General features: G+C 33.2%; 1 protein-coding gene across 1 annotated transcript; it reads right to left on the bottom strand.

Moving 5' to 3' along the window:
• Positions 1-542: 542 nt before the first annotated feature.
• LOC135141038 (Bardet-Biedl syndrome 7 protein homolog) lies at positions 543-12,442 on the bottom strand. Its single transcript, XM_064071862.1, has 12 exons — positions 12,341-12,442; positions 12,171-12,294; positions 12,009-12,123; positions 11,832-11,961; positions 11,411-11,788; positions 2,001-2,197; positions 1,836-1,953; positions 1,617-1,769; positions 1,203-1,570; positions 1,046-1,155; positions 766-996; positions 543-712 (listed from the first exon to the last, which is right to left on the bottom strand). The coding sequence occupies exons 1-12, from the start codon at positions 12,440-12,442 to the stop codon at positions 570-572; spliced, it is 2,169 nt and encodes a 722-aa protein (XP_063927932.1). The 3' UTR covers positions 543-569.

Consider the following 12,442-nt stretch of genomic DNA (forward strand, 5'->3'; position numbering starts at 1 on the left):
CGAAAAGTCGAAAAACCAAAAAATCGATTATTCGGGAAATTTAGAAATTGAAAAGTCGAAAATTTAGAAACGTCAAAAATTAAAAAACTGAAAAATTGTAAAGCTGAAACTTCGAGAAATTGAGGAAAAAAAATAAAAAATCGAGAAATCGAAAATTTGAGGAATCGAGGAAGTGAAAAAATTGAAGAATAATAAACTGAAAAAATTCAACACGGATTCAAAAACCACAAAATGTGTAAATGTAAAAGAAAAAACTGGTCAGGCAGATAAATTTAGTCGATTGAATTAATATTAAAAAAAAATAAAAAAAACATTTACCCTACTTTCTCTCTCTAAAAAATGCGTCCGTAGTTTTAAAACCCAAAAATCGCCCAAACGATAACCCAACACACACTCCGCACACTGCACACCCCACAAAATTCCCCCACACTTTTATCATTTTCCCAGCCTACAATCACCACCACAAACCAAAACTCTATACTAAGCAAACTTTATTAAACAACAAACAGAAAGAATGACATTGACAACAATTCCATGTGTAATCACTTCAATATTTTCCAAACACGCAATTATTTAGATACTTCTGGCCGAAAAAACTGTACCAAGGCATCGTACGAATACCCATCAAGGACTTCCCGAAGCCTTGCCAGCCTGGATTTGACATTAGCACCCTTGAATTTGTAAAAGTCGACGTACAAATCGGTAATAATACCTAAAATGACACAACGTAAACTTAGCACTAAAGCAAAAATTTCGAACTCGTACCATACAACCGGTCTAAATGGTCAGGTTGGGCTTGAAACTCCCTACGTATGTCTTTCTCATTCATCAACAAGTCCTTGTACTTCGACGACAAATAAGCAACGTTTTCCTCTTCAGTGATTTCTAGTTCGTTCAAAGCATCCAGAAGGGTGATGTTGTTGTTGAGGTCCTTCTGCTTCAGCAACTTCGGCTCTATTAACTTGATCACGTGATTGATACTTTCGTCATTAATACCTGCAACTTTGTTTCTAAAAATTGTCGACACAAAATATCTGCCACTGACTCGAGTTTATATCAATTTTGATTTTCTTCTTCGTCGCCTCCTTGGTCAGAAACTCCTTCAAAATCGATATCGTCGACACGTTGTCGGTTTTAAAAAACGCCTCTCCTTTGCTACAACCCCCAATTTCAACCCTGGTCACACTTTCGTTGCCACTCACCAATACGAACACTCCAAAATCGTGCCTAGGAAAGTCGACTCAAAGTGCAGGACCGTGTTTTCCGCGATTTGCGGCTTTTCGGGTACTTCGGGCAAACACTGGTACACCCAAGTGTGCATCTCGGCCAGGCTAAAACTACCCTTAATCGTTAGTGTGTTAAAGAGGCGACTTTGGTCGAAGTTGTGGATTCTGTAGTGGAGTGAAAGTGGTTTGATTTCGTACTGTTGGAGGCGGCTGCACTTGGGTTGGACCAAGGGGGTGACGTAGGCCTGCAGGAGTCCGTATTGACCTTCGATGGTCCGGATTTTAATCTCCAGGCGGTTGGTGTTGATTTGGCAGCGATAAGTCGCTAGGAGGAAATTTCCAACCTAGGCGGAGAGTTGTTGAGTGATTTTTGGGGTTTGAGCAACTCACGGAACGGTCGGAGTCGCTGTAGCTGACAACCGCGGAATTTTTTTCCACGTCGAGGAGGGCCACCGGGACGTTGCTGTGGAGGAGGATGTTGTCGATGGCCGTAGGGACCTCCATGGTGAGGGTGTAGGTGGCGGTTTCTTTGGATAAGACGAACTGGGGGGGGGTACATATATTGTTTTTTAATTATTTTATTTTTTTTTATTGGAAAATAATCCTTACGCTGTCTTTGATTGCTAACAATGGAATTGCTGACAACTCCTCGAAAAACGACTGAGTAGAACTCTGGTACTTCTCCCTCTCCTTAGCAACTTTAATCTGCAAATCCTCAATTTCGTTCCTACAAAACAAACTCACCCCTCGTTTCTTAAACATTTTTTCCCTTACTTCAATTTGCTGATTTTGTTACTCGTATCCTGCGAAAAAATGTACCCTCCGACGCTACTATCACCCCCTACGTTCTTATCAGTAGCTTCGGTCGTCAAGCCAAAAATCCTCCCGGTGTACGTAACCACCAAAACCTCGTCGAAACCGGGACTCCCCACCACTCCACACTGCAGCGAAGACACACTTTCGTTGCAGTTCTGCAACAAAAGCGATAGTACCTTGAACTTGACCAATGGGTCGACGAACCACTCAAGGTCGTACCATTGTTTAAGTATATTATAGTTGGACAACCTAATACAAATTTTACTTCGCCTAAATAGTGAGCTTTAGGACAAGGAATCCAGGGGGCGTAAGTTTTAGCCCCGCCCGCCCAGCCTTTTTTTCTTGGAAGAGTAGGTCATCTGCCAAAATCAGTCTTATCTTGACAAGTACCAGCCCCGCCCACCCACCCTTATTTTCTTAAAGATATGTCATTTGCAAAAATCAGTCCCATACTTGCCAAGATAAGATTAATTTTTGCAGATGACCTATTCTTCCAAGAAAATAAAGGGTGGGTGGGCGGGGCTAGTACTTGTCAAGGTTCTATTTTCTTAGAAGAGTAGGTCATTTGCCAAAATGAATTTTATTTTGCCAAATACTAGCCCGGCCCACCCGACTTTTATTTTTTTAGAGGGTAGGTTATTTGGCAAGTGCTAGACCCACTCTCCCGTCCTTTGTTTTCTTAGAGAGTAGATCATTTACCAAAATCAACCTTATCTTAACAAGTACTAGCTCCCGTATTTTTCTTTGTTATATTACTTTTTCTATAACATTTATTTCTTACTTCTGAAGAAAAAAAATAGAGAACGGGTGGGTGGGCGGGGTTAAGTTTGACTTTTTCTGACAGAATCTTTTATAAGCAAGCAATAAGTTATTCCTTTGAACTATCAAAAAAATTCAGAAAAATTGGAATAAGCGGCAACGTCGCATCAAATTTTCAAAAATAAAATACAGTTGTAAAGAAGACGCCAATCAGGGTATGAAAAAATATGTAGTGTTCCAATAAAAAAACCAAGCCTTATAAATTCTTGGGCAGGGCTAAATTTAATTTTTTTCTAGTTCTATGAGCAAGCAGTAGCCACACCTACCCACCCCTTCTTTGTTCCAGTGACAATTCTTAATATTGTTCAGTCCTAACTTATCAAGTTTTAGCCCCGCCCACCCACCCTTTTTTTCTTGGAAGAGTGGGTCAACTGCCAAAATCAGTCTTATCTTGACAAGTATCAGCCCCGCCCACCCACCCTGATTTTCTTAGAGGATATGTCATTTGCAAAAATCAGTCCCATACTTGCCAAGATAAGATTGATTTTTGCAGATGACCTATTCTTCCAAGAAAATAAAGGGTGGGTGGGCGGAGCAAGTACTTGTCAAGGTTCTATTTTCTTAGAAGAGTAAATCATTTACCAAAATCAGTCTTTTCTTACCAAGTACTACCCCCTCCCACCCACCTTTTTTTCTTAGAGGATATATCATTAACCAAAATCAACCTTATCATAACAAGTACTAGCCTCTGTATTTTTTCCTTGTTATATTACTTTTGCTATAACATTTATTTCTTATTTCTGAAGAGAAAAAAAATTGAGAACGGGTGGGTGGGCGGGGCTAAGTTTGACTTTTTCCTACAGAATCTTTTATAAGCGAGTAATATCTTCGTTGGAATACGTTAATCCTTTGAATTTAAAAAATATGTCGAAAAAATTGGAATAAGTGGCAACGTCGCAAAAAATTTTCAAAAATAAGATATGGTTATAAAGAAGAGGCCAATCAAAACTTGAAATAATATAGTGTTCCAATTAAAAAAAAACAAGTTTTATGTTGCCCCTCATAAATTATTGAGTTTCTTATTTATTTAGTATGATTAATATTTTTTTTTAAATGACGTCACAATTATTTTTGTCGGTAAAATTATTCGTTTGAGTTGTTAAAAAATAACAAAGAAATGGGAATAAGTTGCAACGTCGCATCAAATTTTCAAAAATAAAATATGCTTGTAAAGAAGACGCCAATCAGGGCATGAAAAAATATGTAGTGTTCCAATAAAAAAACAAGCCTTATAAATTCTTGGGTGTGGCTAAATTTATTTATTTTTTTTCTAGTTCTATGAGCAAGCAGTAGCCACGCCTACCCACCCCTTCTTTGTTCCAATGACAATTCTTAATATTGTTCAGTGCCACCTTAGCAAATTTTAGCCCCGCCCACCCACCCTTTTTTTCTTGGAAGAGTGGCTCATCTGCCAAAATCAGTCTTATCTTGACAAGAACCAGCCCCGCCCACCCGCCCTTATTTTCTTAGAGGATATGTCATTTGCAAAAATCAGTCCCAAACTTGGCAAGATAAGATTGATTTTTGCAGATGACCTATCCTTCCAAGAAAATAAAGGGTGGGTGGGCGGGGCTAGTACTTGTCAAGGTTCTATTTTCTTAGAAGAGTAGATCATTTACCAAAATCAGTCTTTTCTTACAAAGTACTAGCCCCGCCCACCCACCCTTTTTTTCTTAGAGGATATGTCATTAACCAAAATCAACCTTATCATAACAAGTACTAGCCTCTGTATTTTTTCCTTGTTATAGTACTTTTGCTATAACATTTATTTCTTATTTCTGAAGAAAAAAAATACGAGAACGGGTGGGTGGGCGGGGCTAAGTTTAACTTTTTCCTACAGAATCTTTTATAATTAAGCAATATCTTCATTGGAATACGTTAATCCTTTGAATTTAAAAAAAAATGTCAAGAAAATTGGAAACAAGTGACATATGGGAGCCCACGTACATGTAAGCTAACATCATTGTTTAAGTATATTATAGTTGGACAACCTAATACAAATTTTACTTCGCCTAAATAGTGAGCTTTAGGACAAGGAATCCAGGGGGCGTGGGACAAATTTTTCGTTAACGCGCATTTTCACTAGAGTGAGTCAACGTATTAGGTTTATTTTACTCTACATCAGATGGCGCCATCAAACATTAGCAAAGGCAAACACCCTTCACTCTGCTCTTATACGAGGAGTTATCCATAAATCCATAATTAACATTGTTCCGTAAACAGTAATGTGTATAAACATATATGTGCAAAATATGAAAATATACGATAAGATTTTAAGTAAAATTTAGATTCGTGGTGTTACAAAAATATTAACAACAAAATGAAACTATACATTCAAAGTAAATAACAGAATGACATAAACTTTCGGCGTTAACATTACAAATAATTACAAGACAGAAAAAAACGTATTAAGAACTTAAGAGGCATGTTTGTAATATCGAGTTGTTAAAGGCTGCTTTGAAGACTGTTTGTTTCTATGAAAAACAATTGCTGTTATCCGACGTTTTGGTAGATTTTGTTCCAAAAATACGAAATAACTAATTGTTTCTTGAGCTAGTTTCCGTAACTTCTAAAATTTAAAAAGGATACGCCGTTCTGCTGTAATAAAATCTAGAATAAGGTCAAAATCACACTAATATTACATCTGATTTTGTTAACCACATGAATATAATTTACGTTAAAATAAGTTACAGACATTGTTTGAAATGTCTATTATAGTTCGAAAACAAGATAAAATAAATAAATAAATAATTAAAATGTGCAGTTTATAAACTTCAGAATTTTAGTATAAAAATAATCATGTTTGAAGCTTTATTTTGTCTGTTCGATTTTATTGGGTGTATTGGACCCCTCTCGGGATATAACATTCTAACAACTAATTTTATTTCTGTTGAATATAAGATCATTAATTTCATTGATATCGGATAAAATCAATAACTGAAAAGGAGGCAGGGTGGGTGGGCAGGGATAATTATGTTATTCTGTCGAGTAAGGGTGAAAACTAATAATGGAATCTAGGATGCGAAAAAAAGAAAAAAAAAGAGCTAAACTTAACTTTTTTTTTTTGTTAAATACTATTTGTTATAAAATGTATTTCTTATTTTATGTCTTTGTCTACATTCCACTTTGTACCACTGTAAATGCCACTTTCTGTCCAATAAAAAACCGGGTGGGTGGGCGGGGCTAATTATGTTCTTCTCTCGACTGGGAGTGGAAACTAATAATAGAATCTAGGATGTGAAAAAAGTAAAAAAAAAAACTGTAAAAATTGCTAGATTTCAATTGGCGATTTTGGAAAAACGGTAGGAATTTCTGAGAAACAAAGCCGAAAATGACTTCTAGATATCGAAATCTACAAGAAAAGCTATTCAACTAATTAATTTTCGAGAATGGTTGAAAAATGGTCGAAAATGTCAAAAGTGCCAAAGTCAGTCTTATCTTAGCAAATACTAGACCCGCCCACCCACCCTCTATTGTCTTGGGGAGTATGTCATCTGCCAAAATCAGTCTTATCTTAGAAAGTACTAGCCCCGCCCACCTCCTCTTCTCATTTTAACAACTAATTTTATTTCTTTTGAGTATAAGGTCATTAATTTTATTCAGATAGGATAAAATTAATCACTGGAAAGGAGGCAGGGTGGGTGGGTGGGGCTAATTATGTTCTTCTGTCGAGTGGGAGTGGAAACTAGAATCTAGGATGTGAAAAAACTAACAAAAAAGCGCCAATCGTAACTTTTTTTGGTATACTCTATCTGTAAAATTTATTTCTTGTTTTACCTCTTCGTTTACATTCCATTCTGTACCACTATAAATGCTACTTTTTGTCCAATAAAAAAACCGGGTGGGTGGGCGGGGCTAATTATGTTCTTCTGTCGAGTAGGAGTGGAAACTAATAATAGAATCCAGGATGTGAAAAAAGTAAAAAAAACCTGTAAAAATTGCTAGATTTCAATTGGCGATTTTGGAAAAACGGTAGAAATTTCCGAAGAAACAAAGCCTACAAAAATGACTTCTGGATATCTAAATCTACAAGAAAAGCTATTCAACTAATTTTCGAGAATGGTTGAAAAATGGTCGAAAATGTCAAAAGTGCCAAAGTCAGTCTTATCTTAGCAAATACTAGCCCCGCCCACCCACCCTTTATTGTCTTTTGTTCACGCGAGCATCAAAAATATTACGCCGAAAGCACTTCTTCAAGTGTTATTTTTTTTAAAGATGTAATATTTGGCAGCGTTTCCAAAATTTTCTTCTTTGCACAGGTCAACTAATTTTCGTAAACCGCATTTTAAAATTTTTGTTATTGTATTTTTTACTTTTTAATTTTCTAAGGCATGAAAAAATCCCATATAGGTTTCTATGAATTTATTAACGAAATCAACTGATAATATCAATAGTGATTATGATAATTTTATAAGTATGATAATTTTATAATTATGATAATTTTATAATTATCGTTTTAATGAAATTGTGTTCTTCACTTCGCGAACGACAGCAAACAATTTAAAATAACCGCTAGTCCCGCATCTGAAAAATTTCTCGATTTTTCAACTTTAAATGTCTCAATTTTTCAATATTTCAATTTTGGGCTTTTCCGATTCTTCCATTCTACAAATTTTCTATTTCTCGATTTTTTTATTTTTCGATTTCTCAATCTTTCGGTGTTTCAATGACACGATTGAGTTCTCAATTTTTGTCCTCTTCAATTTTACGGTTTTTAAATATTTCAATTTTTCAACTTTTCCATGTTTTAATATTTCATTTTTTAAAATTCTAGGATTTTCGATATCTCGAGTTTTCAATTCTTCTATATTTCAATTTTTCGATTTTTTTAATTTTAATTTTCGATTTTCCAGTTTTTCTTTTTTAAAATTTATCGATTATTCAATTTTTTAATTTCTCAATTTATGGAATTCAGATGCTTCGTTGTTTTGATTGTTCAATTTCTCAATTTTTCAATTTTTAACTTTCCTTTTCGGCTTCCCACTCAATTTCTCGATCTTCCGATTTTTCGAAGTCTCAGTTTGTGAATTTTTCGATTTTTGGATTTCTCGGTTTTTCGATTTTTTTCTTTTGACCTTTTCAATTTCTGGATTTTCCAATTTTTCAATATCCCGATTTTTCAATTTTTCAAATTGAATTGGATTTCTCGATATTTTAATTATTCAATGTTTTAAATTTTAGATTTTTCGATTTCTCGACTTTTCAGTTCTTTAGTATTAAAATTTTTCAATTTTTCAAATTTTTACGTTAAATTGTCAGTTTTGTGATTCCTCAATTAATCTATTTTTGATTTTCCCACTTCTCAAAGTTTCGATTTTTGAGTTCTTCAATTCTTCGATTTTTCGACTTCGCTTTATTGGTTTTTCGATTTCTCAATTTTTGGATATTTCTTTCAGTTTTGATATTTTTCAATACTTCGATTCTTTAATTTTTCGACTTCTAGATTTTCTATTTTTTATTTTTGGATTTTCGGTTTTTTGTTTTTTATACTTCAATTGCTCAATTTTTCAACATTTCCATATTTTAATTTTTAAATTTCTAGATTTTTCGGTTTCTCGAGTTTCCAGTTCTATATTTTAATTCTTCAAATTTCCGAATTTTTAAATTTTTTGAGATCTCAATTTATTGAGATTCGGATGTTTCGATGTTTTGATTATTCAATCTCTCGCTTTATCAATTTTTCCATATTTATGTTTTCGATTTGTTGGTTTTTCGATTTTTTGCTTTTCGGTTTCTCGATTTTTCGATGTTTCGACTTTTCGATTCGTTGATTTTTCAGTTTTTCGATTTTTAAATTTTAGATTTTCGAATTTTTATTTTTTTGATTTTTTGATGTTTGGATTTCTCCATTTTTCAGTTTTAGGATATTTTAACTTTTCAATGTTTTAAATTTTAGATTTTGCGATTTTTCAGTTCTTCAATGTTTTTTTATTTTTCAAATTTTGACGTTTCTGAATTTTTAGTTTTCGGATTTCTCAATTAATCTATTTTTTTATATTCCCATTTCTCCACTTCTTAAAATTTCGATTTTTCAGTTCTTCGGTTCTTCAATTTTTCGATTATTCAGGTTTTCGATTTTTCGACTCTGCTTCTTTTTTGAATTTTCTGTTTTTCAGTATTTCAGTTTTGGAATTTTTCAATATGTTGATTCAATTTTGCAATTTTTTAATTTTTTAGTGTTTCGATTTTTCCAATTTTTCAAAATTTCGATTTTGCAATTTCTCGATTTTCTACTTTTTCGTTTTTTCAAATTTAAGATTTTTTTGATTATTGATTTTTCGATTTTTTAATTTTTCAATTTTTCTATTCTCGATTGATCGAGATTTCGATATTTCGATTTTTCAGTTGTTCAATTTCCCTAGTTTTCAATTTTTGTTATGTTTCAACCCATCTCGACTTTTTGATTTCACGATCGATTCCTCGAGGTTCAATTTTTTGATGTTTGGATTTCCCCAGTTTTTAATTTTCTTTTGATTTTTCAATTTTTCGATTTTCCAATTTACCTGCTCATCAATTTTTAGGTATTTCAGGTTTTTTGCAGTTTTTAAATTTTTTATTATTTCGATTTTTCAATTTTTCAGTTCTTCAAAATTTCGACTTTTTAATTTCTCGATTTTCTACTTTTTCGATTTTTGAAATTTAAGATTTTTTTGATTAGTGAATTATTCGATTTTTCAATTGTTCAATTTCCCTAGTTTTCTGTTTTTTGATGTTTCGATTTATCAAGTCTGGGATATTTCGATATTTCTATTTTTCGATTTTTTGATTTCTGGACTTTTCGATTTCACGATCTTTTTATGTTTCGATTCCTCGAGGTTCAATTTTTTGTTGTTTGGATTACTAGATTTCTCGATTTTTTTGATTTTTAAATTTTTCGACTTTTTGATTTCTTAATTTTTCAGTTTTTCAATTTTGCAATTCGTCGAAGTTTAAATCTTGCGATTTTTCAATTTCCCTTCTATTTTTCATTTTTTCGATTTTCCGGTTTACCTAATTATAAATTTTTCAATTTTACGATTCAATATTTCGACTTTCCGATTTCTCGATTTTTCAGTTTTTCGAATCTTCAAAATTTCGATTTCTCGGTTTTCTGATTTCGAAAAAACGAAACATCGAAATCTCGACAAATCGGGAAATCTCAAAAAATTATAAAACTGAAAAATTGAAAAGTCGAAAAATTTAAAATTTAAAAAACCAAAAATTGAAAGATCGGAAAAGTGAACAATAAAGAAAATTGAAGAATCGATAAACTGAGATAACGAAAAAGAATGGAAAATGGAGAAATGGGGAAATCAAAAAATCGAAAAATCGAACACCTTCAAAAATTGAAATATTGAAAAATCAAAAAATCGATTTTTCGTTTTTTAAATTGTAGGATTATTAAGTTTGTGAATTTTTTAATTTTTAAAATTTTAGATTTTTCATTTGTCGATTTTTCGATTTTCCAATTTCTTAATAATTATTCATTTTCTCTATTTTTTAATTTTTTAATTTTTTGTATTTTCCATTTACCGACATTTTTGATTGTAAATTTTTAAATTCTTCAATTTTTAACTTTTGGATTTTTCAATTTTGGCCTGATTTAATTTCTAAATTTTTCGATTTCCGAATTTTTGAGTTTTCGATATACCGATCTTTTGATTTCCCGATGATTCAGTTTTTTAATTTTTCGTTGTTTTGATTTTTGGATTTCCCGATTTTTCGACTTTTTGATTTTCCAATTTTCCAATTTTTGTGCGTTTCGATTTTCCAGTTTTTTGAGTTCCCAATTTTTCATCATTCCAGTTTTGGAATTCTTCAATTTTCCGGATTTTTCCTAATATACATTAAAAATTTGACAAGAGCTATCCATTGCTGAGGAACCAAAACTTAAACAATCGAGTTCTTGTAGAGGAAACCAGAAGCAGTTTGTTAATTATACTCCCACTGACTCAATTTTTTAATTTCCTAATTTTTGGATATTTCGTTCAATTTTATGATTTTTCAGTTTTTCGATTTCTCAATTTTAACTTCAATTTTTAAATTTTTATTTTTTTGAATTTTTGATGTTTGGATTTGTCCATTTTTCAGTTTTAGGATATTTTAACTTTTCAATGTTTTAAATTTTAGATTTTTCGATTTTTTAGTTCTTCAATATTTTTTTATTTTTCAAATTTTCACGTTTCTGAATTTTTAGTTTTCGGATTTTGATTTTTCAATTTTTCTATTTCTCAGTTTTAACTTTTCAATTTTTAAATTATTATTTTTTTTCGATTTTTTGAGTTTTCAGTTCTTCCATATTTCAATTTTTCAATTTTCGAAATTTTTCAATTTTCGATTGTCCAATTTTTTTTTATTTTTTGATTTTCTAATTTTTCGATGTTTCGATTTTTGAATTAACCGATTGTTCAATTTCTCGATTTTTAAATTTTAGATTTTCTAATTTTTATTTTTTTGATTTTTTTATGATTCGATTTCTCGATTTTACAATTTTCCCATATTTGAATTTTTCAATGTTTTAAATTTTCGATTTCGAGGATTTAATATACTTAAACAATGGTCGTACTTACATGCGAATAAATCAAAATGGACGAATCCATCTTATCATTCACATTAATTATATACACTTCGATAGTACCATCCTGGCGACCCAGTACCAAATTCTTAGTACCGTTACCGGTCATGTCGTACGTGTCCAAGCAGGAAATGGTACTCGAGTTGGACGAATTGTCGATCAACCAGCGATCAAAACCATGCTGGTTTTCAACGTCGAGGATTCCAACGCGCCCATCCACAGTACCAAAGAGCGTGGTTTTGGTACCGTCTTCTTCCAGGATGTGGAGGAGGGTCGGGGAACTTTCCACCTCCATACTAAGGGTGACCCTTGCGTGCTCCAAAGCCCGAATCATGCGACCTTCGCAGGCAATCAAAGACATGAGTCTGCGGGTCTAATTTACAATTTTTGACCACTCTGTGTGTTATTGGTAGTACCTTGTCTGCGTAAAAAGCGACAACGTCGACTATCCGGTCACCACAAAGGTACGACCCTACGTCTTTACAGTCCCGAAAGTGGTTGTAAATGTGCTTACCACACAAAAACAAATCGTTCCCTAAAACAAACCTAAACAAAGCCACGATTTTGTGGTTTTCGGGGTAAATAGTACCCACATGGATGTGATTGTTTCAGTCATCCCGGAATCGAAAGTCAGGAATAGTTTCCCTTTTTTTGTGTACCCGCGGACTTCGTTCTCCGATGCTACGAATATCTTATCAGTGGGGCTTCCTGGAATTTTCGACTGAGTGATACAAGTGGAATTAGTGATAATTTACCTATAGCTCCGCCCAACTGCAGTGACAATATTGTGGGTCCAGGGAGGGTTTTGAAGTGTAATTGGATGTCTTCCTTTTTGACTGAGAAGATTTGGAGGATTCCGTCGTTGTCGGCCACTGCAACCTAATTTTTGTTTCGTTTTTTGGTTGGGGTGATTTTTTGTGTTTACCTTTTGGGTTTCTTTGGCGGCAGATGGGGGCAGGAGTTTGAGGCAGTTGGTGGAGGTGATGCCCACGATGGTGTAGTCCACTCGGGATAATTCTAGCTCCAT

This window comes from Zophobas morio, unplaced genomic scaffold (genome assembly GCF_036711695.1).
Source record: "Zophobas morio isolate AGI-343-1 ecotype UQ-CSIRO unplaced genomic scaffold, CSIRO_AGI_Zmor_V1 ptg000041l, whole genome shotgun sequence".
In the NCBI taxonomy this organism is placed as follows: domain Eukaryota; kingdom Metazoa; phylum Arthropoda; class Insecta; order Coleoptera; family Tenebrionidae; genus Zophobas; species Zophobas morio.

Coding starts and splice junctions, on each gene's coding strand:
- LOC135141038 (XM_064071862.1), bottom strand. CDS start 12,442: ATGGAGCTAGAATTATCCCGAGTGGACTACACCATCGTGGGCATCACC. Junction 12,295..12,340: donor CCGCCAAAGAAACCCAAAAG/GTAAACACAAAA, acceptor AACAAAAATTAG/GTTGCAGTGGCCGACAACGA. Junction 1,770..1,835: donor TGTTAGCAATCAAAGACAGC/GTAAGGATTATT, acceptor ACCCCCCCCCAG/TTCGTCTTATCCAAAGAAAC.